Source organism: Stomoxys calcitrans, chromosome 1 (assembly GCF_963082655.1).
Source record: "Stomoxys calcitrans chromosome 1, idStoCalc2.1, whole genome shotgun sequence".
NCBI classification, from domain to species: Eukaryota; Metazoa; Arthropoda; class Insecta; order Diptera; family Muscidae; genus Stomoxys; species Stomoxys calcitrans.
Genome location: NC_081552.1, coordinates 29061926 through 29088386, shown reverse-complemented (window position 1 = coordinate 29088386; position 26461 = coordinate 29061926). Strand labels below are relative to the sequence as shown.

General features: G+C 39.8%; 1 protein-coding gene across 1 annotated transcript; it reads right to left on the bottom strand.

Annotated features, from left to right (window-relative positions):
• Positions 1 to 10883: 10883 nt before the first annotated feature.
• LOC106094749 (ionotropic receptor 75a-like) lies at positions 10884 to 21079 on the bottom strand. Its single transcript, XM_059360376.1, has 7 exons — positions 20906 to 21079; positions 20668 to 20843; positions 20250 to 20609; positions 14335 to 14471; positions 13659 to 14268; positions 11312 to 11592; positions 10884 to 11246 (listed from the first exon to the last, which is right to left on the bottom strand). Exons 1-7 carry the CDS (start codon positions 20997 to 20999, stop codon positions 11000 to 11002), a joined length of 1905 nt encoding a protein of 634 aa, XP_059216359.1. The 5' UTR covers positions 21000 to 21079; the 3' UTR covers positions 10884 to 10999.
• Between the last annotated feature and the right edge of the window lie 5382 nt (positions 21080 to 26461).

Here is a 26461-nt window from a genome sequence, read left to right as displayed (position 1 = left end):
GGACCATATCTTGATATCGCTCTAATAGCAGAGCAAATCTTTTCTTATATCCTTTTTTTTACATAAGAAGAGATGTCGGGAAAAGAACTCGACAAATGCGATCCATGGTGGAGGGTATATAAGATTCGGCTCGGCCGAACTTAGCACGCTTTTACTTGTTTTTTTTTTTCAAATGCCTTTGAGCCTCAAAATTGAAACGACATGTTTCCACACAGAACCAGTGCTAAAACTCAGGATGGCTAGGGTCGACACAAACATTTGTTTCATTAACCAGTAAGAGAGTCTTTTTTTTGGTTTACACTTTAGGACATTTTAACAAATTTACACATCGCTATTCATTTAAAAACAACCACAGTAACACCACATGCTCACTCCTCAACGGCCAAGAACAACTGATGACGTACAGTGGAATAGAATCGAAAACAAAACTAGCAAACAATATGCCGTTTGAGAATGGATAGAGATAACATTCGAAACTTGAAATGGTCGGAGCTAAGGTGTTATCGAGATCATGTGCAAAATTTTAAGGCCATAGGTGGTCCTGGCTTCTCTTGCCAGGACACTAAATTTGTTCACCTCAGCATTTCGAAAAATTGTTGGGCCTGCCAAATCTATAATTGTCGTCCGATTTCCGAAATCGAATAATAAACGTTCTTTTATGGTCCCAAGAACTTCGGACTTCCAAGGATCGGGAGATCGGTATATATGGCCGTTATCCGTAAATTAATTTTTGTTTGTGGGTTTGTAAATTTGTTTGTTCCGTATAGACTCAAAAACGGCTGAACCGATTTCTTTCAAATTTTCACAGATTGTGTAGGTGGGTCTGGAAGGAGCAATAGGATATATATTTTTTTGATATCGGAAGGGGGTGGACCCCCCCCCCCCCTAACTCCAAATGTACGACCCAAAAATAAAAATTGGCCGACAGGGACAATATGGAACTCAAATGAAAGATATTCAAGAGTAGAGCACAAATTCATTATTAAAAATTGGCTCCAAGTATCTGGAAAGGCCGCCCGACCCCAAATCCACCTAAAATAGGCTTTTTAGATGATGATGATAATATGGGACTCAAATGAAAGGTATTCGAGAGTAGACTACGACTATGGTCAGGAATGAGAGATAGGCTTCATAATTTGTTGATATTGGACGGGGGCGGACCCTCCCCCGTTACCACAAAACACCGCTTAAAATGAAAAGCGGACCGATGGGGACAATATGGGTATCAAATGACAAGTACTGCATAGTAGAATACGAATATGGTATTAAAAATTGGAATCAAGTATCCAAGGGGTCTTCCAAGCCCAAAAAACTCCTCCAAACAAACATATTGGACGTACATTTCAATATGGGGCTCGAATGAAAGGTATTCAGGAGAAAATTGCGAATATGACATAGAAAATGATATCTAAGTATTTGCGGGTCGCGCCACTCCAAAAAGGCCCCCCAAATGGGAATTTTACTCGATCAAAGCTATATAAGAATATAACTTTAAACTTTGTGTCCAAGAATCTAGATGGAGTTTTACCTCCAAAAATCGGTATCAAATAACAGATATTTTTGAGAAGAGTGCGTCATTCAAATATGTGCTCAAGATGGAGTGTGGCGCACAACCCTCATATAGATACCCTCCACCGAACGGCTGTATACACTTATCATGACAATATGGGGTTCAATTAAAGGTATAAGGTTGTGGACTGTGAATCTGATATCTTCATTCTGGTCATATATCTAGCGGACCATCTCACCCCAAAATAGTTGATCAATGTCATTATGATTGACACTGTGTGATTTAATTAATGTGTGGGGAGGAGTTGCAAACCTTAAGGTTAAGATTGCAACCATTTTTAACTCACCGATAGACAAGACATAACGACGTGCTGCTGGGCAATACTTTTTTGTTCAAAAGTATTACATGGTTTTCAAGTAAGAACTAGAAAGCGCCTCTTATATCCAATTGTGAGACTAAGTGTTTCGTGGGTCACCCCACCCAAAAAAAAAACACTCAAATCGTACATATTTGGGGGCTCAAGAAGTAAAATAGAGAGATCGATTTATATGGGAGCTGTATCGGGCTATAGACCGATTCAGACCATAATAAACGGGTATGTTGATAGTCATGAGAGAATCCGTCGTACAAAATTTCAGGCAAATCGGATAATAATTGCGACCTCTAGGGATCAAGAAGTCAATATCCCAGATCGGTTTATATGACAGCTATATCAGGTTATGAACCGATTTGAACCATACTTGGCACAGTTGTTGGATATCATAACAAAACACGTCGTGCCAAAATTCATTCAAATCGTATAAGAATTGCGCCCTCTAGAGGCTCAAGAAGTCAAGACCCAAGATCGGTTTATATGACAGCTATATCAGGTTATAGACCGATTTAAACTATTCTTGGCACAGTTGTTGGATATAATAACAAAACACGTCGTGCAAAATTTCATTCCAATCGGACAAGAATTGCACACTCTAGAGGCTCAAGAAGTCAAGACCCAAGATCGGTTTATATGACAGCTATATCAGGTTATGAACCGATTTGAACCATACTTGGCACAGTTGTTGGATATCATAACAAAACACGTCGTGCCAAAATTCATTCAAATCGTATAAGAATTGCGCCCTCTAGAGGCTCAAGAAGTCAAGACCCAAGATCGGTTTATATGACAGCTATATCAGGTTATAGACCGATTTAAACCATTCTTGGCACAGTTGTTGGATATAATAACAAAACACGTCGTGCAAAATTTCATTCCAATCGGACAAGAATTACACACTCTAGAGGCTCAAGAAGTCAAGACCCAAGATCGGTTTATATGTCAGCTATAACAGGTTATGGACCGATTTAAACCATACTTAGCACAGTTGTTGGATATTACAACAAAACACGTCGTGCAAAATTTCATTCCAATCGGACAAGAATTGCACACTCTAGAGGCTCAAGAAGTCAAGACCCAAGATCGGTTTATATGACAGCTATATCAGGTTATAGACCGATTTGAACCATACTTGGCACAGTTTTTGGATATCATAATTAAACCATACTTAGCACAGTTGTTGGATATTACAACAAAACACGTAGTGCCAAAATTCATTCAAATCGGATAAGAATTGCGCCCTCTAGAGGCTCAAGAAGTCAAGACCCAAGATCGGTTTATATGACAGCTATATCAAAACATGGACCGATATGGCCCATTTACAATACCAACCGACCTACACAAATAAGAAGTATTTGTGCTAAATTTCAAGCGGCTAGCTTTACTCCTTCGGAAGTTAGTGTGCTTTCGACAGACAGACGGACGGACGAACGGAGAGACGGACGAACATGGCTAGATCGACATAAAATGTCACGACGATCAAGAAAATATATACACTATGGGGTCTCAGACGAATATTTCGAGTAGTTACAAACAGAATGACGAAATTAGTGTACCCCCCATCTTATGGTGGAGGGTATAAAAATCAATTTGTATTTGTTTGTTTGTGTGTTCCTTATAGACTCAGAAACGGCTGAACCAATTTTCTTGAAATTTTCACTGATGGTGCATAATGCTCCCGTGGTGAAAATAGGGTACTACATTTTTTGATATCGGACCCTCCCCCTTACCCTAATTTTCAGAAACGCCAGATTTCAGAGAAATTTTGTGTGTTCTCATATAGTACCCCAAAAATAAAAATTTGGTATCCAAATTTCGGATGGGGTACCTAACATATTGTATATTTAGACCAATCACGACAATATGGGACTCAAATGAAAGGTATTTAGGATAAGAAAACGTATTTGATATCCAATTGTCGGACCAAGTGTTAGGGGGATCACCCCAACCCCCAAACACACATATTAACATCTGTACCGATCTTGGCCGTAGGGGAGTAGGATGCTAAGGCGCCCAACATAGCTCACTGTACCAAATTTCTGAGAAATCGGACAATAAATGCGCCTAATATGGGTGTAAGACCTTAAATTGAGTGATCAGTCCATATGGCAGTTATATCCAAATAAAGACCAATCTTGCACACTCTTGGTACGAATGTGGAGGGGCCCAATATAGGACATTGTGCTTAATTTCAGCAGATTTGGTTCATAAATTCACCTTTTGTGAACCTAAAACTTTAAATCGCAGATCGTCGAAGACCCTAACACAACCCATTATCCCACATTTCCACGAATCAGACAATAAATGCCCCATAAATTAAGAGATCAGGGCTCAATAACCTAAATCGAAAGATCGGTCTATATGCCAGCTATATTCAAATCTGGACCGATCTGGGCCAAATTGAACAAAGATGTCGAGCACCCTAATACAATCAACTGTCCCAAATGAATGCGCCTATTACGGGCTCAAGACATTAAATGAAGAGCTCGGTCTATATGGCAGCTATATCCAAATTCTACAACGATATCGAGGGCCCTCACTGTCCTAAATTTCAGCAAGTCGGATAATAAATGTTGCTTAAATGGGCCTAAGACCCAGTACTGCGGAGTCAAGCAATTTTTACTTGAACGCTTTTCTTTTCCGGAATATAATTGCGATCGGGAACCGAATTCAAAGCTATGTTAGAGACTCTAAACATTTCGCCCCATATTTCTACCTCACTTTTCTTGAATTCTTGAGTAGATTCCTTTTTACGACTTAAAATGCTTACCAAGATCCTGTTTCTCCGCCTTGAAGCCATCAGGCGAGGGAAGATTACGTGCACTTCAACTCTAGCCGCCAACCAATAAACCTTCAGGCGAAACAGATCCTGGTCTCGACTTCGGGTAGCATTGGGACCCTTTTCACAATTCCGATTGGAATGAAATTTTTAGAGAGAGCAATTCCTATCCGATTTGGCTGAAATTTTGCAATCATGGTTCAAATCGGTTCTTAACCTGATATAGCTGCCATATAAACCGATGTGGGATTTTGGCTTATTGAGCCTCTAGAGGTCGCAATTATTATCCAATTTGCCTGAAATTTTGTACGACGTATTCTCTCATGACCCCCAACATAGGTGTTTATTATGGTCTGAATCGGTCTATAGCCCGATACAGCTCCAATATAAGTCTATCTCTCTATTTTACTTCTTGAGCCCCCAAAGGGCGCAATTCTTATTCGAATTGGCTGACATTTTACACAGGTCTCCAACATATAATTTAATTGTGGCTCAAACCGGACCATATCTTGATATCGATTTAATAGCAGAGCAAATCTTTTCTTATATCCTTTTTTGCCTGAGGAGAGATGCCGGGAAAAGAACTCGACAAATGCGACCCATGGTGGAGGGTATATAAGATTCGGCCCCGCCGAACTTAGCACGCTTTTGTTTTATTCTACATACCACACTTCTGTGAAACCAGCAAATATTAAAGCTACTAGCAACCGACCAAGGATAATCGAAAAACCGGTTTATATGTGAGCTATATGAGTTTATTGACTGATTAAAACCGTATTTGGCACAGTTATTGGAAGCCGTCACAGAATACTACATGCAAATTTTTAGCCTAATTGGACAAAATTGCGGTTTGTAAGGGCTAATGAAGTCAAATCGGGAGATGGGTTTATATGGGAGCTATACCAGGTTATAGACCGATTCAGAGCGAACTTGTCGCAGTTGTTGAAAGTCATAACAGAACACTACATGCAAAATTTCAGCCAAATCGGACAAAAATTATGGCTTCCAGTGGCTCAAGAAATAAAATAGGGAGATCGGTTTATATGGGAGTTATAAACCGATTTAAACCGTTCTTAACACAGTTATTGGAAGTCGTAACAGAACACTACATGCAAAATTTCAGCCAAATCGGACTAAAGTTGTAACACTGTTTTAAATTTCAGCGAAATCGGGTAATATATAGCTTTTCTGGGTTTCGGATCCTTTATCGGGAGATCGGTGTATATGGTAGCTATATGTATATATGGAACTATCCATATTTAGGTCAGATGTCGGGAGGCTTAAAATAACCCACTGTTGAAAATTTCAGCGATATCGGGTAATATATAATGCATTTATGGTCTTCAGACCCTTTATCGGGAGATCGGTCTATATGGTAGCTATATCTAAATATAGTCCGATTTGACCCGTTCAGACGAACCCCTCCTGGCGCACTCGTCCGCCCTCTCATTTCGCGGAATCCCCTCATGACCATTAACTCATGTCGGCGTCACATCGTGGGCACGGAGCCTATCCAGGGACTAGAAACAATCCGCCACGCATCTCGACCTCATCATCCTCGACCCTAAGGCCTTGAGCGCCGCCATACCGTCGACATAAATTCAGAGATTCGAGGGCTGTAAGTCCCTTACCAGAATTTCTCTTGCGGCCACTGCAGTGGCACAGACCTTTGCCTGAAAGACCGTGCACTCTTCCGGCAGTCTCAAAGACACACTGATATTGAGTGCATCATAATAATACCCAGAATAGAATTGTGGAGGCAACCATCCTCCTTCAGCATGCCGAGCTCCCTCAGTGCAGTTGCAAATAAAGGCCCCAATGAGCTGCATATCCAGCATCGCCTCCAGGTCTTCCTGCGGTGCGGATCTCAGTGCCCCTGTGATCCCGACGCAGGCCAGTCTCTGGACCTCCTCGGACTCCTCCATACCAGTGCCCAATCCAATCCAATAATCATCTTGGGAGTTACCCCCCACTTCCTACAGAACCTTCGTACTCCCCACATTGCCTTACGGCTTCTTGCCTAGGTACTTCGCCTCCTTCGACAGCCGCAGAGTGACACCGTCCAAGGACGGGAGTCTGAACTCCGATATCGTATATCTACGCGTGAAGAGCACCAGCTCCTTCTTTCCTGGGTTGGTCCTCAACCCATTTCCTGGTAGCCCATCGTGACAATCTCCTCAGTGACCCTTCAATTATCTCGCTGATCATCGACAGAAACCTGCCTCGGACCAGCAGAACGACGTCGTCCGCATAAGCGATAATGCTCGTGCCGTCCCCAACAAGATCCATCAGGATTTCATTAAATACGAGCTTCCATAGAATCGTCAAAAAACCCCTCCTTGGGGCTTTCCTCTAATCACCCGCCCTCTGACTACACTATCTCCCAGGTTAGCATTTATAGACTTGCAATAAAGCATATTATTGGTCCACTGGGAGATTAAGGGGTGAATCCCCGTGCAGTCCAGTGCGGCGACTATCGCCCCTATCTCCACATTATTGAGGCACCCCCAAAATATCGAAGAAGGCCGCCAAAGTGTACTCCTTCTGTCGGAGAGACGTCTCGACCTACCACATGAACGGGAGAAGGAAGATGTCCTCTAGTTCCTACCATTGAACCATACAGGTCCCTTCAAAAAGTCCTGCAACTTAAGGTATGAACCATTCACTAATTCAGACAAATTGTCAAACCAATGAAAACCTAATGTGGAATTCTTGCTGGCTGCCAGTGCGGGACACACTCACAAGAGATGTTCTATAGTCTCCTCTTCCTCGACGTCCTCACAGCTTCTGCAAAAGTCCTTACTTACAGTGTGTCAGCATGTTTTACCTGTCATGACGGAAACATTGACTGAGACGTGTGTTCTTCAATTTGCAACTTCTATTACCAGGTATATCGCAATCGGTTCTACAAGGAATAGTGGTACAGTAATGTTTATACCCACCACCATAGGATGGGGTATACTAATCTAGTCATTCCGATTGTAACACCTCGAAATATTCGTCTAAGACCCCATAAAGTGTATATATTCTTGAAAGTCTCGACGTTCCGAGTCAATCTAACCATGTCCATCCGTCCGTCTGTCGAAATCACGATAGCTGTCTAACCCGTAAAGCTGGCAGCTTGAAAATTTGCACAGATACTTAATATTGATGTAGATCGTTGGAGATTGCAAATGGGCCAACTATCGCTTCAGATTTAGATATAGCTCTCCCGATTTGACTTGTTGAGCCTCTGCAACCGCAATTTTTGTTCGATTTGGCTGACATTTTGCATGAGGAGTCCTTTACGACTTCCAACAACTGTGTCACATATGGTCCTATAACCTGGTCGGTCTATAACCTGATATAGCTCCCATATAAACCGATCTTCTGATTTGACTTCTTGAGCCCTTACAGGCCGCAATTTTTGTCCGATTTGGCCAACGTTTGACATGAGGTGTTATGTTACGACTTCCAACAACTGTGTCAAATACGGTCCAAATCAGTCTATATCCTGACATAGCTTCCATGTAAACCGGTCTCTCGATCTTCTTTGTTCGGTTCCTAGAAGCTTTAATTTTTGCTGGTTTGATTGATGTTTGGTATGAAGAATAAAATTATGCCCTTCAACTAAATTTATTTTGTATACATTTTTGGCAGAATCCATGGTTGTGGGTTCGCAAGATTCGGCCTGGCCGATCTTAGCACACTACAAATTTTATCGGCTCAGCCAATGTGTACTCCACACTACATGGAACATCAGACATTGTATCAAGGATGACACAGTACCCCTAACTGCCGCAAGGTCAAAGAGAAAGCACCCTTAGCCTTACTGTACTAGACGCAGCAATTTTTCTAACCACAATGTTCAGAGGCACTAGATGTATCATTAAATTCAAAGGCATAAGGTGTAGTTAAATTCGTCCTTAGTGCGGCTGTGACGCACAAGCAAGCCATCCCTTGGATCCAGCAAACTATTGAACAGAAGGAGGACTTTTGAAGCGCCACCCACCAGACCACGGTACCATATAGCATAATAGGTCTGACAACTGCAGTATGCAGTGCAGTGCATAACACGCGGTCTAAACCTCCAACTTTTTCCAATGGGTTTGGTGGTCATCCAACAATTCCCAGTCACATATCCTTCCACTTATATTCTCCAATACAAAGGTAATATCTAGTAACTCACTCCTGTTCCTGGTAATAAAGGACGGTTTATTTCCGTAACTTATTCTGATTTCCAAACTTTCCCATATCTGGTGATATGCATTAGCATCACTTCCTCACATAAGGGTAAATTTTTAGCGGAAGCCATAGTGGTGGGTACCCAAGATTAAGCACGTTTTTACTTGTTTAATGTAGCTCAACTCTATTTATGGGATGATGAAATCTTCAAATTAGAAATTTTTACACTATTATGTGTTGGACTTCATTCTCCCACAATGTCAGCGCTGTTCCATTTGGAGTAAGTCCCTGCTCGGGCGCCAATATAGCTGAGGTAAATCAACAATAATACACCATTTACCCTCAAGAACCCATCGAGAAGAGAATCAAACCATTAGAGTTATGTCCGCCTATGACACTGAACAACTGGGTTCGAGCCCTACCATCAACATTTGAAAATGTTTCAATAATGGCTACCCAGCCACCAATGTGTACTGGCTCTATTCAAAAACAAAGAGCGTATAATGAATACCATGATAAAAATCAGAATAGCCAACCAATTGCTCAATTAAAAGCAGCATGACTATGCCAAAGAGAGATCGGTGGCGACCGTCCTGCAACAGGTTGTACATAAGAAAGAAGAATCTTTTGATACCTAAACTAACTTAATTGCGTTTTTATTAAAAAATACAAATTTAATTTTTATACCCTCCACCATAAGATGGGGGGTATACTAATTTCGTCATTCTGTTTGTAACTACTCGAAATATTCGTCTGAGACCCCATAAAGTATATATATTCTTGATCGTCGCGACATTTTATGTCGATCTAGCCATGTCCGTCCGTCTGTCCGTCCGTCCGTCTGTCCGTCCGTCCGTCCGTCTGTCTGTCGAAAGCACGCTAACTTCCGAAGGAGTAAAGCTAGCCGCTTGAAATTTTGCACAAATACTTCTTGTTAGTGTAGGTCGGTTGGTATTGTAAATGGACCATATCGGTCCATGTTTTGATATAGCTGCCATATAAACCGATCTTGGGTCTTGACTTCTTGAGCCTCTAGAGTGCGCAATTCTTATCCGATTGAAATGACATTTTGCACGACGTGTTTTGTTATGATATCCAACAACTGTGCCAAGTATGGTTCAAATCGGTTTATAACCTGATATAGGTGCCATATAAACCGATCTTGGGTCTTGACTTCTTGAGCCTCTAGAGTGCGCAATTCTTATCCGATTGGAATGAAATTTTGCACTACGTGTTTTGTTATGATATCCAACAACTGTGACAAGTATGGTTCAAATCGGTCCATAACCGGAAATAGCTGCCATATAAACCGATCTTGGGTCTTGACTTCTTGAGCCTCTAGAGGGCGTAATTCTTATCCGATTGGAATGGAATTTTGCACGACGCGTTTTGTTATGATAACCAACAACTGTGTCAAGTATAGTTTAAATCGGTTTATAACCTGATATAGCTGCCATATAAACCGATCTTGGGTCTTGAATTCCTGAGCCTCTAGAGGTCGCAATTATTATCCGATTTGCCTGAAATTTGGCACGACGTGTTTTGTTATGATATCCAACAACTGTGCCAAGTATGGTTCAAATCGGTCCATAACCTGATATAGCTGCCATATAAACCGATCTGGGATCTTAACTTCTTGACCCTTAGAGGTCGCAATTATTATCCGATATGCCTGAAATTTTGTACGACGGATCCTCTCATGACCATCAACAAACGTGTTTATTATGGTCTGAATCGGTCTATAGCCCGATACAGATCCCATATAAATCGTTCTCTCTATTTTATTTCGTGAGCCCCAATGGGCGCAATTCTTATACGAATTGGCTGAAATTTTACACAGGTCTCCAACATATAATTTAATTGTTGTCCGAACCGGACCATATCTTGATATGGTTTTAATAGCAGAGCAACTCTTTTCTTATATCATTTTTTACCTAAGAAGAGATGCCGGGAAAAGAACTCGACAAATGCGAACCATGGTGGAGGGTATATAAGATTCGGCCCGGCCGAACTTAGCACGCTTTTACTTGTTAAAACTTTAAAGCGTCTTTATTTTTTGCTAGTGTATATTGAATCTATTTCAAGTAACTCGGTGCTCAGGGCCTACAAAATTGTGCATATAATTCATGATAGTGTGAAAGACCATATTTCCTTTTGAACTCCATATAACAGCTTAATTTTTTCCAAATGTCATGAAACGAGCCACATTGACGCCTTTCCAATACTTGAACCAACAAATTTCCATTAAGAGCAGAATGATGACCAAACCATAAACACTGGCCATCATTATGAACAAAGGGGCGGTGTATTCCAAGCCGACTTGTAGCAAAACGCCACTTGAGAGATAGCAATGCAAACGTTTCTTGATCCATTTACCCTCATGGCGGCGATGGACACCAGATTCCAAGATGCGCAATTGTCTAAAAATAAAACCAAGGAAACAAGTGTTAGGTATAATTTGCCTTAATCGCCAATAGCAACTTACTTGATTTTAACAAACTCTCTATAAGAGGAATTGCGATGCATCTGCTCATAGAGCAATTGCTCAGGTCTGAATAAAATCTCATTGGTGTCACATATTTCTTGAGCCGTAAAAGACCTTTCGATGAGATCATAACTAGCAAAAGTATCCGTAACATAGACAAAGCCGGGATCATCATGGATTCTATGCAAACCTTCCTTAATAGGCATCCATATAGATTGCGGGTCCTTAAGGGGTTGAATTTTATTGCGAACAATGCTACGAATTGCGGGATCATTAGAGGTCTAGAGAATTCAAATGGTGGCATAGAGAAGGAAAAAACCCAAATAATTAGGTTAGTGAAGATGATTAGATTTCTGCCCATCTACTTCCATTTTATACCCACCACCATAGGACAGGGGGTATATTCATTTAGTCATTCCGTTTGCAACACATCGAAAAATCAATTTCCGATCCTACAAAGTATACATATTTCGGATCGTCGTAAAAATCTAAGACGATTTAATGATGTCCGTGTGTCTGTCCGTCTAACCGTCCTTCTGTTGTAATCCCTCTACAGATTTTAAAAATTGAGATATAGAGCTGAAATTTGGCATAGATACGTCCTTTTGATGCACGCTGGTTAAGTTCTTGAACGGGTCAACTCGGACCATATTTGAATAAACCTGCTGTATAGACCGATCTGCCGGTAAAGGGTCTAATGCCCATAAATGCTTTATTTTTAATCCGATTTCGCTGAAATTTGAAACAGTGAGTTATTTTAAGCTTCCCGATATCCGACCTGAATATTATTCAGATCGGACTATATTTAGATATATATGTCTTATAGACCGATCTGCCGATAAAGGATCTTAAGCCCATGATTGCTTTTTTTAAGCCTGCCAATATCTATTAAATATGGTTTAGATCGGACTATATTTCGTTCTTATAGAACGATCTCCCGATAAAGGGTCTGAAGCTAAAAAAAGCTTTATTTTTTAACCGATTTCGCTAAAATTTTAAACAGTATCGGATCCGAATATTGTTTAGATCGGCCTATATTTAGATATAGCTGTCGTATAGACCGATCTGCTGATAAGGTGTCTGGAGCCCATTAAAGCTTTATTTTTTATCCGATTTCGCTGAAAATCAAAACAGTGAGTTGTTTTGAGCCTCCCGATATCTGATATAAATATGGTTTGGATCGAACTATATTTAGATATAGCTGCCATATCGACCGATCTGCCTTTTAAGGGTCTGGAGCCCATAAAAGCTGCAATTATTACCCGATTTCGTTGAATCATTTGAATCAGTGAGTTGTTTTAAGCCACCATTTAAGCCATTTGACCCAAATATGGTAAAGATCGGAGCCCTTAATCGGATCGATTAAGGGTCTGAAGCTCACAAAAGTTTTATTTATTACCCGATTTCACTGAAATTTTAAATAGTTAGTGGTTGTAAACCTCTCGACATCCGACCCAAATATGAGTCAGATCAAACTATACAGATATAGCAGCCATATAGACCGATCATCCAATTTAGGGTCTTAAACCCATAAAAAGCAGATTTATTTTCTGAAAATGTTACTTGTATATGAGTTCTCGGGACCTGAACAAAAAACGTTCGAGACCAGCCCTAATTAAGATTTAACTACGGATATAGTAGTGAAGTTATACTATCCTTGTATAATTTGGTCCAAATTTGGTTATAGGTGCCAGAATGGTCTCTCGTTTCAAAATCTTGGCGGTATAAACTTATGACTTATGTTAGACTTTTCGACATCCTTGTCCTTTAGGGTTTAGATCGGTTTATATTTGGATATAGCTGCCAAAAAGGCCAATATTTTGTTCTACAAAATTGAACAGTGACTTATATATTAATTAGACCACTCAATGTCCGTGCCGAATTTGAGTGCATAAGATATCCAGTTTTCACCGGATTATGACGAAAGGGGGTTATATTTTGGGTTGCCCAAAAAGTAATTGCGGATTTTTCATATAGTCGGCATTGACAAATTTTTTCACAGCTTGTGACTCTGTAATTGCATTCTTTCTTCTGTCAGTTATCAGCTGTTACTTTTGCCTTGCTTTAGAAAAAAAGTTTACAAAAACTATATTTGATTAAAGTTCATTCTAAGTTTTATTAAAAATGCATTTACTTTCTTTTAAAAAATCCGCAATTACTTTTTGGGCAACCCAATATATACCCGAGGTGGTGGGTATCCAAAGTTCGGCCCTGTCGAACTTATTGCTTTTTTACTTGTAGATTTATTATTTGTTTAAGTTTAAACTTTAGTCTCCCTTTAACCCATTTCATTGTAGACTACCATACAACCTGTCTCCATCATATACAATCACTCCATTCAACTTACATTTATATACATTTTCGTATAAGGTATGGGTTCAATTGCCATCTCCAAATTGCTCTCTCCCAGCTGCAGCAAAGTTTTAATATTTGATTTGACGGGTGAACCCAGAAGTATAGCCACCACTATTGATGTGTAATAGTTGTAAATAATGAATGTCAGCAGTGAGAGTGAGAAAAAGGCCACTCGGCCACCCATCGAGCGGGGAACCAGGAAACTACCCTGACAACAGGCCGATCCAAAGGCAATCAATCCACTAGTCAGCAGCGAGGGTATAAATCTCAAATAAATTTTCAATTTACTTGCCTCCACTTTGAAGGTGATCCACAAGAGTATTGCAGTCATTGTTATGATGGCAACCAAAAATATCCATACTATAGAGGCAAAAGGTTTCAAATATACCTCACCTCTAATGCCGGAATTACGAGGCGTGCGAAATATGCAAACTTGACGAAAGTTACCCATAGCTATGGTAGGTTGCGCCAGCGGAAAACGTCCCCTTGCCAAGGTAAGGGGCGATGAACCAATCTCGGCTGTCTGCTCTATGGTCATGGCACCGAAAATGCCACCTTCTGTTAAGGTCACGCTCCAGGCATTGGTGAAGTTGTAAGCAAAACTGTGCAATAGAGTAAAAGTTCAACTATTTCAAAGGATTCCTGTGAAAACTCTAAATTGCACTCACTCGCAGCCCAGAGTATCCTTTAGAATCATTAGATAACCAAAACCAAATCGAGCCACCCCATCAATATGCTTATGATCCTCAGAAGCCAGAAAATTTAGTATTTTTTCAGGGTCTTCTGTAAAGGGCAACTTAGTAACCTGAAATAAAAAACGCCCAGCATTAGGTTTGGTATTGGAAAGAACAATAGGATAAATAAAATCTTATTACGAAAGACACAAATATTTCAATGGAATGGCATAAACCGTTGAAACCTTGGAGACAATATTGTATTTACGTTAAACAGGCAACAAGTAAAAACGTGCTGAGTTCGGCCGGGCTGAATCTTGGGTACCCACCACCATGGACTCCGCTAAAACTTGCCTTACAACAATGAAATTCAGAATTGGATGCGGCTGCTATAGTCTCAAGGAGTCATATCGAGGAATCGGCCTATATCAGTACATTGAAAGACGGTGGATGTCATAGCAGATGTCTTTGTGCGAAATTTCAGACAAATCAAGTGAAAATTGAGGACCCTAGGAGCTCGAGAAGTAAAATCTGGGGATCGGTTTACATATATAGGGGCTATATCTATATATAGACCGATTTGAATTATACTTGGCATGTATATTTTAAGTCAGAACGGAAGTACTTGTGCCAAATTTCAACCAATTTGGATGAAAATTGAGGCTTCTAGGACCTCAAGAAGTCAAATCCGAGGAACTGCTATGTATGGGGGCTATATCACAAGTCAGAGCTGAAGCCCGTTTTTCAAATTTCAGCCAAATAGGCTGAAAAATGAGGTGTCTAGGAGCAAAAAAGTCAAAACTGGGGAACGGTTTATTTGGAGGCTATATCCAAAACTGAACCGACATGGCCCAATCTTAATCCCCAACGACCTACATGGATAAAAAGTATCTGTGCCAGATCAGGTCAGGTGGCACTGGCTCTTAACTAAAACTGATTTCCAAACTCGAGATGACAAGGCAAGTTATGGGCGCCTTCAATAACCAATGCCCAACATCAGCGTCTGCTCCCAGATTAGGGGCGGCTGAAGGCGAGCGTCGGATCTTGGAGCAAGTGGCTCGCGACAACGAGGGATTGCATGTGAGATTCCACAAAACCCATGCGGTTGGGGCGCTGGGCCAGTAACCCGCCCTCTTGAAATTACAACTACTCTGAGAAACAAAAGAATAGTAACAAGTAAAAGCGTGCTAAGTTCGGCCGGACCGAATCTTTGGAACCCACCACCATGGATTCTGTTAAAAATTTATACAAACTAAATTTAGTATAATAATTTTTTTTCACATACCAAGCTATTGTCAAACCAGCAAAAATTAAAGCTTCTAGGAACCGAACAAAGATGATCGAGATCGTTTACATGGGAGCTATATCAGGCTATAGCCTGATTTTGGTCGTATTTGGCACAGTTGTTGGAAGTCGTAATAGAACACCGCATGCAAAATTTCAGCCAAATCGGACAAAACTTGCGGCTTGTAAGGACTCAAGAAGTCAAATCGGCTGATCGGTTTATATGTTAGCTATATCAGGTTATAGACCGATTTGGACTTGACTTAGTACAGTTATTGAAAGTCATAAAAGTTATTGAAAGCATGCAAAATTACAGCCAAATTGTATAAAATTTGCGGCTAGTAAAGAACTCAAATCGGGATCACGGTTTGAGTTGTACTTAGCACGGTTACATGTCCAATTTCAGCCAGACAAAAATTGCGGCTTGTAAAGGCTCAAGAACTCAAATCGGGATCTCGGTTTATATGGGAGCTATATCAGGTTATACACCGATTTGAATTGTACTTGGCACAGTTATTGGAAGTCATAACGAAACATCGCATGCAAAATTTAAGTCAAATCGGACAAAAATTGTGGCTTACAGGGGCTCAAAAACTTAAATCGGGATCTCGGTTTATATGGGAGCTATATCAGGTTATAGAAAGATTTAAATTGTACTTGGCGCAGTGATTGAAAGTCATAACAAACCACTACATTTTCCCAATTTCAGCCAAATCAAAACAAAATTGCGGCTTGTAAGGGCTTAAGAATTCAAATCTGGAGATCAGTTTATATGGGAGCTATATCTAAATCTAAACCGATATGGCCCATTTGCAATCCTCAATCCAGTTTATGGGGTCTTAGACGAATATTTCGAGGTGTTACAAACGGATTGACTAGATTAGTTTACCCCCAACCTATGATGGTGGGTATAAAAAGGACCATAGAATGTCCTGCCTGGAATGTCCGAACTCTCTATAGATAAGGTGCATTACACGCCTGGCGGAGGTATTGGAAAAGTAAAAGGCAGACATTACCGCCTTACAGGAAATGCGATGGACTGGGAATGGTATTCCAATAACACCAAATGGTGACGAATTATACTATAGCTGCCATAACACAAGGAATGAATTTGGCTGTGGATTTGTGGTTAGTCGGAGACTGAAACTCCTTGTCTCAAGCTTAACTCCAGTAGATCAGAGGCTAGCCACAATCCGCGTTAGAGGTAAATTCTTCAACATCAGCCTTATTTGTGCCCCTGCCCGACGAAAGACAAGGACGAAAAGACCAAGGATATTTTCTATGAGCGAGAGAATATTATAATCGTTCTGGGAAATTTTAATGCAAAAATAGGGAAGAAAAATATCTTTGGTCCAACAGTCGAAAAATGTAGCCTACACGAAGAAACTTCCCATAATGGATTGAAGCTAATAGACTTCGCCGCGGCAAAAAAAATTGTAGTTAGTAGCACCAGATTTCAACATAAAAATATTCACAAAGCCACATGACTGTCACCCGATCAAAACACGAGGAACCAAATTGATCACGTTGTGATAGATGGAAGGCATTCATCCAGCGTGTTAGAAGTACGATCGATCCAAATATAGATTCGCATTATTATCTTGTTGCAGCAAATCCTCGCACCCGTTTAAACATGGCGAGGAAAGATGGACATTGAAGAGCTGCAGACACAACAGATGGCAACGGCATACTCCACTCGACTGACCCAACTGCTTGATGAAAGCACTCCTTGTTCCGTTGATATAATGGCGCAGTGGCAAACTACATACTTGGGTACCGGAAGCTTCCCCCTAGAAACCCATGGTACGACCAAGAGTCTCGAAATGCTACTGAAGCTAAGAACGCGGAATATAGAGCAACCCTGCAACGCCCCAGATGATGGAGAGGTATCGGGAGAAAAGGAGAGAGGAGAAACGTCTATTCCGCAGAAAGAAAAAGGAATTGGAAAGACGTGAGTGTGAGCGAATCGAGATGTACAGGAGTCAGATTGAAGTCCAGAAATTCTACCAAAGAATTAAACATCAAACCGATGGCTTTGGTGCAGGCATATCCTCCTGCAGAGTCAAAAAAAGAAATGTGGCGAACAGACACAGATTGCATGCTGAGGATATGTTAAGAACATTTTACCCAACTGCTAGCGTCTGGCAGCGAAGAGGATATCGCAGAACCAATCCCTGATGATGGTACTCCCAGAAAACAGATTTGTAACCTCAACCAATTTTTTTGCCAACCGAAACTTTGTTGTTGTGACAACCAACATTGGTGTTGTGGTTATTGTCTAATTTATGTTATGGTACCAAAAATAAAAATTGCTTTCAGCGTGCGTCGTTCGGGCGCGCTGCGCTTATTCGTTCTTTTCTGCTTGCTGCAGCTTCTCCCTCGGATTTTTCTCTCTCGATTTATTATTCTTTAAAATAAATCCTATTAGTTTTGTTGGTGGTCGAGGGGATATTTGAACTCATGATGTCATGTTTGATAGTCTTTCATGCATCTTCTAGCCTACCGACATAATTTTTTTAATGATGATACAGGGCAATAAGCCTTACTGTACAGTAATAAGTTTCTCAATTAAATTAAAATAAAAAACTCTGTAGAAGCCACTTAAAAAAATGTTTAATAAGAAATACATATTTTTTAAGCTGAATTTTCTTAAATAAGTTTAAAGAAAAAACAAGTAAAAGCGTGCTAAGTTCGGCCGGGCCGAATCTTATATACCCTCCACCATGGATCGCATTTGTCGAGTTCTTTCCCGGCATCTCTTCTTAGGCAAAAAAGGATATAAGAAAAGATTTACTCTGCTATGAGAGCGATATCAAGATATGGTCCGGTTTGGACCGCAATTAAATTATATGTTGGACACCTGTGTAAAATGTCAGCCAATTCGAATAAGAATTGCGCCCTTTGGGGGCTCAAGAAGTAAACTAGAGAGATCGATTTATATGGGAGCTGTATCGGGCTATAGACCGATTCAGACCATAATAAACACGTATGTTGATGGTCATGAGAGGATCCGTCGCACAAAATTTCTGCCAAATCGGATGAGAATTGCGCCCCCTAGAGGCTCAAGAAGTCAAGATCCCAGATCGGTTTATATGGCATCTATATCAGGTTATGAATCGATTTAAACCTTATTTGACACAGTTGTTGAAAGTAAAAATAAAATACGTCATGCAAAATTTCAGCCAAATCGGATAGGAATTGGGCCCTCTAGAAGCTCAAGAAGTCAAGACCCAAGATCAGTTTATATGGCAGCTATATCAGGTTATGAACCGATTTGAACCTTATTTGACACAGTTGTTGAAAGTTAAAAAAAGTACGTCATGCAAAATTTCAGCCAAATCGGATAAGAATTGCGCTCTCTAGAGGCTCAAGAAATCAAGACCCTAGATCGGTTTATATGATAGATGTATCAGGTTATGGACCGATTTGAACCATGCTTGGCACTGTTGTTGGATATCATAACAAAACACGTCGTGCAAAATTCCATTCCAATCGGATAAGAATTGCGCACTGTAGAGGCTCAAGAAGTCAAGACCCAAGATCGGTTTATATGGCAGCTATATCAAAACATGGATCGATATGGCCCATTTACAATACCAACCGACCTACACTAATAAGAAGTATTTGTGCAACATTTCAAGCGGCTAGCTTTACTCCTTCGGAAGTTAGCGTGCCTTCGACAGACTGACGGACGGACGGAAATGGCTAGATCGACATAAAATGTGGCGAATCTTTCGAGTAATTACAAACAGAATGACGAAATTAGTATACCCCCATCCTATGGTGGAGGGTATAAAAATTATATTTTACCTGTGTTTTTTGATGGCTCTGATAATATTCCAGAATTACTGCTTTAGCGGCAACGGTTCGACTTGGATTATAACGAAATGCACTGTATTTTCTTGGAACAATCAATAGTGGCAGAGTTGACTGGCTGAACAAGAACTATTTAAATGCTCGTGGTTAAAAAAGTCTCAAAAAATTGCAATTTGACTGGAAAGATGCGAAGTGCACAAATACTAGGATGAACAAAATTATACTACAGCTGTGCTCTTCATTGCTATCTGTCGATAAACAAAACTCGATAACCGAACAATAAACAGCTGAGTTAACACCACATATATCGTCTGCCATAGATAATAGTTCAACACTATAAACTGAAAAATACGTTATCTAAAAATATTCAAATGAATAACAAACGGTTGCTAAAAACAACATCTCCCGAACAAATCTTCTTACATATAAGAATCAATTTGTGTTTGTTTGTAGGTTTGTTTGTCTGTTCCTTATAGACTCAGAAACGGCTGAACCGATTTTCTTGACATTTTCACAGATGGTGCATAATGAACCCGCTGTGAAAATAGGGTACTAAATTTTTTGATATCTGATCGGACCCTCTCCCTTACCCCAATTTTCAGAAACGCTTGAATTCGAAATTCACTAGACGCTACTTTGCGATATCACAATACACAACATTTTGTTCTCGAATCTGTTTCCATAGCAATCCTAAAGAATCTTCATAAACTAAATGACATAACAGTAAAAACTTCGTTGGTGAGCAAATTTGCATTTTCTTCTATAAGTTTCTGAAAATATCAAATGAATTGAAGTCCTTCATAACTTACCACAGTGGATACTCGCATTTTCATGTCACCTAGATACCAACGATTTTCATATTTACTTTTCTCATGTAGAGTGGAAAGATATTCCTTCAGTTCACATTGTTTTCGACTGCAAATTATTTCCTTATCATGTGTCATATTCAACTTTCCACCCAAATTGTATCCATTATTATAGACATCATAAAGGAGATATGAAAAATTGTGCTCCGAATTCAACAGGGCTTGATTGGGAAAAACGTAGTTGACATCAGCATCTACTGCCATATTATAATGTTTGAATTGTTGACGAAATTTGGTCACATTGGAGTTATCATCGTAAATCAGCCAATGAAAACGATCGGTGAATAGTTTTTCTTGGCTGGTCTACAAATAAAAATAGGTTAAAAATTGTATTTAAACCGTAGAGTTGTGTTATCTTCACCTTATTGAGAACTTTATCCGATTTTGCGCAATTAAAATCGAAAAATATGCCTATATGAGGACTATTATGAGTTACATAATGGCCATTAATATTAACCTCCAGCTTTAGACGGTTTATATTCCATAATTGCACATACACATTATTGGCCATCAATATTTCGGTCAATTCTACTTGAGCTAAAATGCAAGGTTTTACTCTTTAAAATATCTTTTTATCCGGACTCTGGCTAAAAACTTACTATTCATATTCCAGCAATTGAAAATGATGGCCCATTTTATGTGATGCTCCAGAAAATTATATAAAATCAAATTGAGTACAGTCAAAGATACCATTTTTAAAATTTTTTAGCCCAATTGTCGATTCTACCCTTTGAAAAGCCTTAAGATCCAATACTAAACTGTTTGCTAAACTAAACTCTCTAATAGATTTTATATTGTCCATATACATATGTAAATGAAGACCTATTTCATTGGTAATTGATCTGTTTAACTAGGATGTCCAATATTTGTTTAAGTTTGACAGCGTGTCACCATGCGTTGACAGTTTGAGTAAACATTGTAATTTTAAATAAATGTGTAGTTAGCATTCAAAAAGAACTATCTAACATTTTTTACATCATAAAATTCAGTTAATTCGAAACGAATTCTCTAAGAGCAACTGGAGCTGAAACATAAAACACCGACCTTAACCCTAACATAGGCACAATTTTCAAGGAATTTGACCAAAAAGCAGATTCGACATCTGCTTAGCCGTTGCCAAAACCATGTCAGAACAGAAGCTTTTTTCATGATAACTGCACCGTACAACCCTCCCTTAATTCCTGTTTCCGTCTGTCGATAGTGAATTTTCGTGGTCACTGCGTTATACAACCCTAATCTTGCGGTCTGTCTGAGACTGCATTCCAGTTCCATCTCAGAGTCTAAACCTGTAGATCAAAGGCTAAATACGCCCGAGTACCATTTCAGATCTCTGTAATATAAAGTTGTCCCTTAGATCATTTGTCTGCTTTAACCTACTCAATGACAAGTAAGGACTGGCTAAAGTCGGACGAAGCCGACCTTTTGATACCGTACACCACATTGAATATGTACGCTTAGTCGTCGAATTTAAAATTTGATTAAATTCCAAATGTAGAATGTCGGTCAAAATCAGTGCATATAGTAGGAGCCATAGAGTAAATCATTGTAAAAATTTTTGAGAAGATCCATTGATAAAAGGGTAAGCAAAGGCCTTAAAAGTGAATCTCAAGAGATGCATATATTTGAACTATATCTAAAACTGAAACAAGTAAAAGCGTGCTAAGTTCGGCCGAATCCACCACGGATCGCATTTGTCGAGTTCTTTTCCCGGCATCTCTTCTTAGGATATAAGAAAAGATTTGCTCTGCTATTAGAGCGATATCAAGATATGGTCCGGTTTGGACCACAATTAAATTATATGTTGGAGACCTGTGTAAAATGTCAGCCAATTCGAATGAGAATTGCACCCTTTGGGGGCTCAAGAAGTAAAATAGAGAGATCGATTTATATTGGAGCTGTATCGGGCTATAGACCGATTCAGACCATAATAAACACGTATGTTGATGTTCATGAGAGAATCCGTCGTACAAAATCTCAGGCTAATCGAATAATAATTGCGACCTCTAGAGGCTCAAGAAGTCAAGATCCCAGATCGGTTTATGTGGCAGCTATATCAGGTTATGAACCGAGTTGAACCTTATTTGACACAGTTGTTGAAAGTAAGAATAAAATACGTCATGCGAAATTTCAGCCAAATCGGATAGGAATTGCGCCCTTTAGAAGTTCAAGAAGTCAAGTCCCCATATCTGTTTATATGGCAGCTATACCAGGTTATAGACCGATTTGAACCATACTTGGCACAGTTGTTGGATATCATAACAAAACACGTCGTGCAAAATTTCATTCCAATCGGATAAGAATTGCGCACTCTAGAGGCTCAAGAAGTCAAGACCCAAGATCGGTTTATATGGCAGCTATATCAGGTTATGAACTGATTTGAACCATACTTGGCACAGTTGTTGGATATCATAACAAATTACTACGTGCCAAAATTCATTCAAATTGGATAAGAATTGCGCCCTCTAGAGGCTCAAGAAGTCAAGACCCAAGATCGGTTTATATGGCAGCTATATCAGGTTATTAACCGATTTGAACCATACTTGGCACAGTTGTTGGATATCATAACAAAACACGTCGTGCAAAATTTCATTCCAATCGGATAAGAATTGCGCACTCTAGAGGCTCAAGAAGTCAAGACCCAAGATCGGTTTATATGGCAGCTATATTAGGTTATGAACCGATTTGAACCTTATTTGACACAGTTGTTGAAAGTAAGAAAAAAATACGTCATGCAAAATTTCAGCCAAATCGGATAGGAATTGCGCCCTTTAGAAGTTCAAGAAGTCAAGTCCCCATATCTGTTTATATGGCAGCTATACCAGGTTATAGACCGATTTGAACCATACTTGGCACAGTTGTTGGATATCGTAACAAAACACGTCGTGCAAAATTTCATTCCAATCGGATAAGATTTACGCCTTCTAGAGGTTCAAGAAGTCAAGACCCAAGATCGGTTTATATGGCAACTATATGAGGTTATAAACTGATTTGGACCATACTTGGCACAGTTGTTGGATATCATAACAAATGACTACGTGCCAAAATTCATTCCAATCGGATAAGAACTCTGCACTCTAGAGGCTCAAGAAGTCAAGTCCCCATATCTGTTTATATGACAGCTATACCAGGTTATGGACCGATTTGAACCATACTTGGCACAGTTGTTGGATATCGTAACAAAACACGTCGTGCAAAATTTCATTCCAATCGGATAAGAATTGCGCACTCTAGAGGCTCAAGAAGTCAAGACCCAAGATCGGTTTATATGGCAGCTATATTAAAACATACACCGATATGGCCCATTTGCAAAACCAACCGACCTACACTAATAAGAAGTATTTGTGCAAAATTTCAAGCGGCTAGCTTTACTTCTTCGGAAGTTAGCGTGCTTTCGACAGACAGACGGACGGACAGGGCTAGATCGACATAAAATGTCACGACGATCAAGAATATATATACTTTATGGGGTCTCAGACGAATATTTCGAGTAGTTACGAACAGATTGACGAAATTAGTCTAACCCAGAGACCAGTTACCAGAAGAGTCATAAGAGGAACCTTCGTGCCAAATTTTGTGAAGATCGGTTAACAAATTACATAATTATTGAGTATTATTCAAAATCGGACAAAAATATTATATGGGAGCTATATCTAAATCTGAACCGATTTCTGTTAAATTCAATACCAATACCGGGAGTCATAAGCGAATACTTTGTGCCAATTTTCGTGTGAGTCGGTTAACAAATGACCAAATTGTTGTAATACTAGTCCTATTCGGGCGAACCAATAATGTCGAGACCTGTAAGAGAATCATTCGTGAAAATTTTCGTGAGAATCGGTTTACAAATGACTATAAAATTGCAATTTGAGTCAAATTCGGACGAACATATATGTGGGAGCAGTATATAAATTTGAACCGATTTTTTCCAATTTCAATAGACTTCGTATCTAGGTCGAAAAAAATGCCTGTACCAAATTTGGACACGATCGGATGAAAATTGAGACCTGTAGTTTGTACACAAATTAACATAAACAGACAGAAGGGCCTAGCTAAATGGAATCACAATGCTTTTGAGTCGATCGGTATACTTATCAATGGGTCTATCTCTCTCTTCCTTCTGGCTGTTACAAACAAATTCACTAAGTTATAATACCCTGTACCAGAGTTGTGGTGTAGAGTATACAAATGTTGTTAAAACTGGCACCTAAATTCGTGTTCCGTATTGGAAGTACCGCGTCAGGGTTATACCCACATCGCCCAGGCAACGTCCATGCCGTTGTGCAACCCCACCCCAACTCAGAGCCTTAACCTGTAGTTCGAAGGTAAGAGCATCCTTCTACCCACAACGCCCAAGAACTGTCCGCATTGGCCAAGAACTCCCGAGTACCGTTCCAGGTATTGGCAATAAAAAGTTATCCCTAAAATACTAACGTACCACCTGTTGTAACGTACACCATAAAAAGATTATGAAAATTGAAACGAATGGCTCAAACACTAAAGGTTGTTCTCACCGAACAGCCGTTAATAGTCGCCCAGGTTTGATGTCAAAATTTTGTGTATTTTCACTTTGTTCTTTTCTTCTTTCACGCATATTTCCTGCTCAAGCACGCACACTTTTTGCGCATATACACACACACGAACACAAATTTGTTTGTTTGTGTTAGAAAAAAAAGTCTATTTTTTAAATAAGCTTACCCTGCAAACATTTTGTATCGTGAGAGTCACTAAATCTGCACTCAAGGAAGTTGAAAACAATCTCAGGCGACATCATTTTTTACTATAATTAGTGTCTTGGTACGGAAGAAAACGTGCCACTTGGCGATATATACCCATGAGTGACTGAATAGGGACTAAAAAATGTTAAAAATTCGATTATCAACATCTTAATAAAACAATTTTTCCCTAAGGTTTTTATACCCTCCACCATAAGATGGGGGGACGAAATTAGTATTTCGTCATTCTGTTTGTAACTACTCGAAATATTCGTCTGAGACCCCATAAAGTATATATATTCTTGATCGTCGTGACATTTTATGTCGATCTAGCCATGTCCGTCCGTCCGTCTGTCTGTCAAAAGCACGCTAACTTCCGAAGGAGTAAAGCTAGCCGCTTGAAATTTTGCACAAATACTTCTTATTGGTGTATGTCGGTTGGTATTGTAAATGGGCCATATCGGTCCATGTTTTGATATAGCTGTCATATAAACCGATCTTGGGTCTTGACTTCTTGAGCCTGTAGAGGGCGCAATTCTTATCCGATTTGAATGAATTTGGCGCGTAGTATTTTGTTATGATATCCAACAACTGTGCAAAGTATGGTTCAGATCGGTCCATAACCTGATATAGCTGACATATAAACCGATCTTGGGTCTTGACTTCTTGAGCCTCTAGAGAGCGCAATTCTTATCCGATTGGAATGAAATTTTGCACGACGTGTTTCGTTATTATATCCAACAACTGTGCCAAGTATGGTTTAAATCGGTTCATAACCTGATATAGCTTCCATATAAACCGATCTGGGGTCTTGACTTCTTGAACCTCTAGAGTGCGCAATTCTTATCCGATTGGAATGAAATTTTGCAAGACATGTTTTGTTACGATATCCAACAACTGTACCTAGTATGGTTCAAATCGGTCCATAACCTTATATAGCTGCCATATAAACCGATCTTGGGTCTTGACTTCTAGAGCCTCTAGAGTGCGCAATTCTTATCCGATTGGAATGAAATTTCGCACGACGTGTTTTGTCGTGATACCCAACAACTGTGCTAAGTATGGTTCAAATCGGTCCATGTTTTGATATAGCTGCCATATAAACCGATCTTGGGTCTTGACTACTTGAGCCTCTAGAGTTTTTGCACGAAGTATTTCGTCATGATATCCAACAACTGTGCTAAGTATGGTTGAAATCGGTCTATAACCTGATATAGCTGTCATATAAACAGATCTGGGGATTTGACTTCTTGAGCTTCTAGAGGGCGCAATTCCTATCCGATTTGGCTGAAATTTTGCATGACGTATTTTATTTTTACTTTCAACCTTAATTGGTTCAAATCGGTTCATAATCTGATATAGCTGTCACATAAACCGATCTGGGATCTTGACTTCTTGACCCCTAGAGGTCCTTTTTAGCCTAAGAAGAGATGCCGGGAAAAG

Excerpts from the sequence above, each read along its gene's own strand:
- LOC106094749 (XM_059360376.1), bottom strand. The coding sequence starts at position 20,999 with ATGGTATCTTTGACTGTACTCAATTTGATTTTATATAATTTTCTGGAG. Across the intron at positions 14,472-20,249 it reads AAATGCGAGTATCCACTGTG|GTTACTAAGTTGCCCTTTAC; the intron begins GTAAGTTATGAA and ends TTTTTATTTCAG. Across the intron at positions 11,247-11,311 it reads AGAGAGTTTGTTAAAATCAA|ACAATTGCGCATCTTGGAAT; the intron begins GTAAGTTGCTAT and ends TTTTATTTTTAG.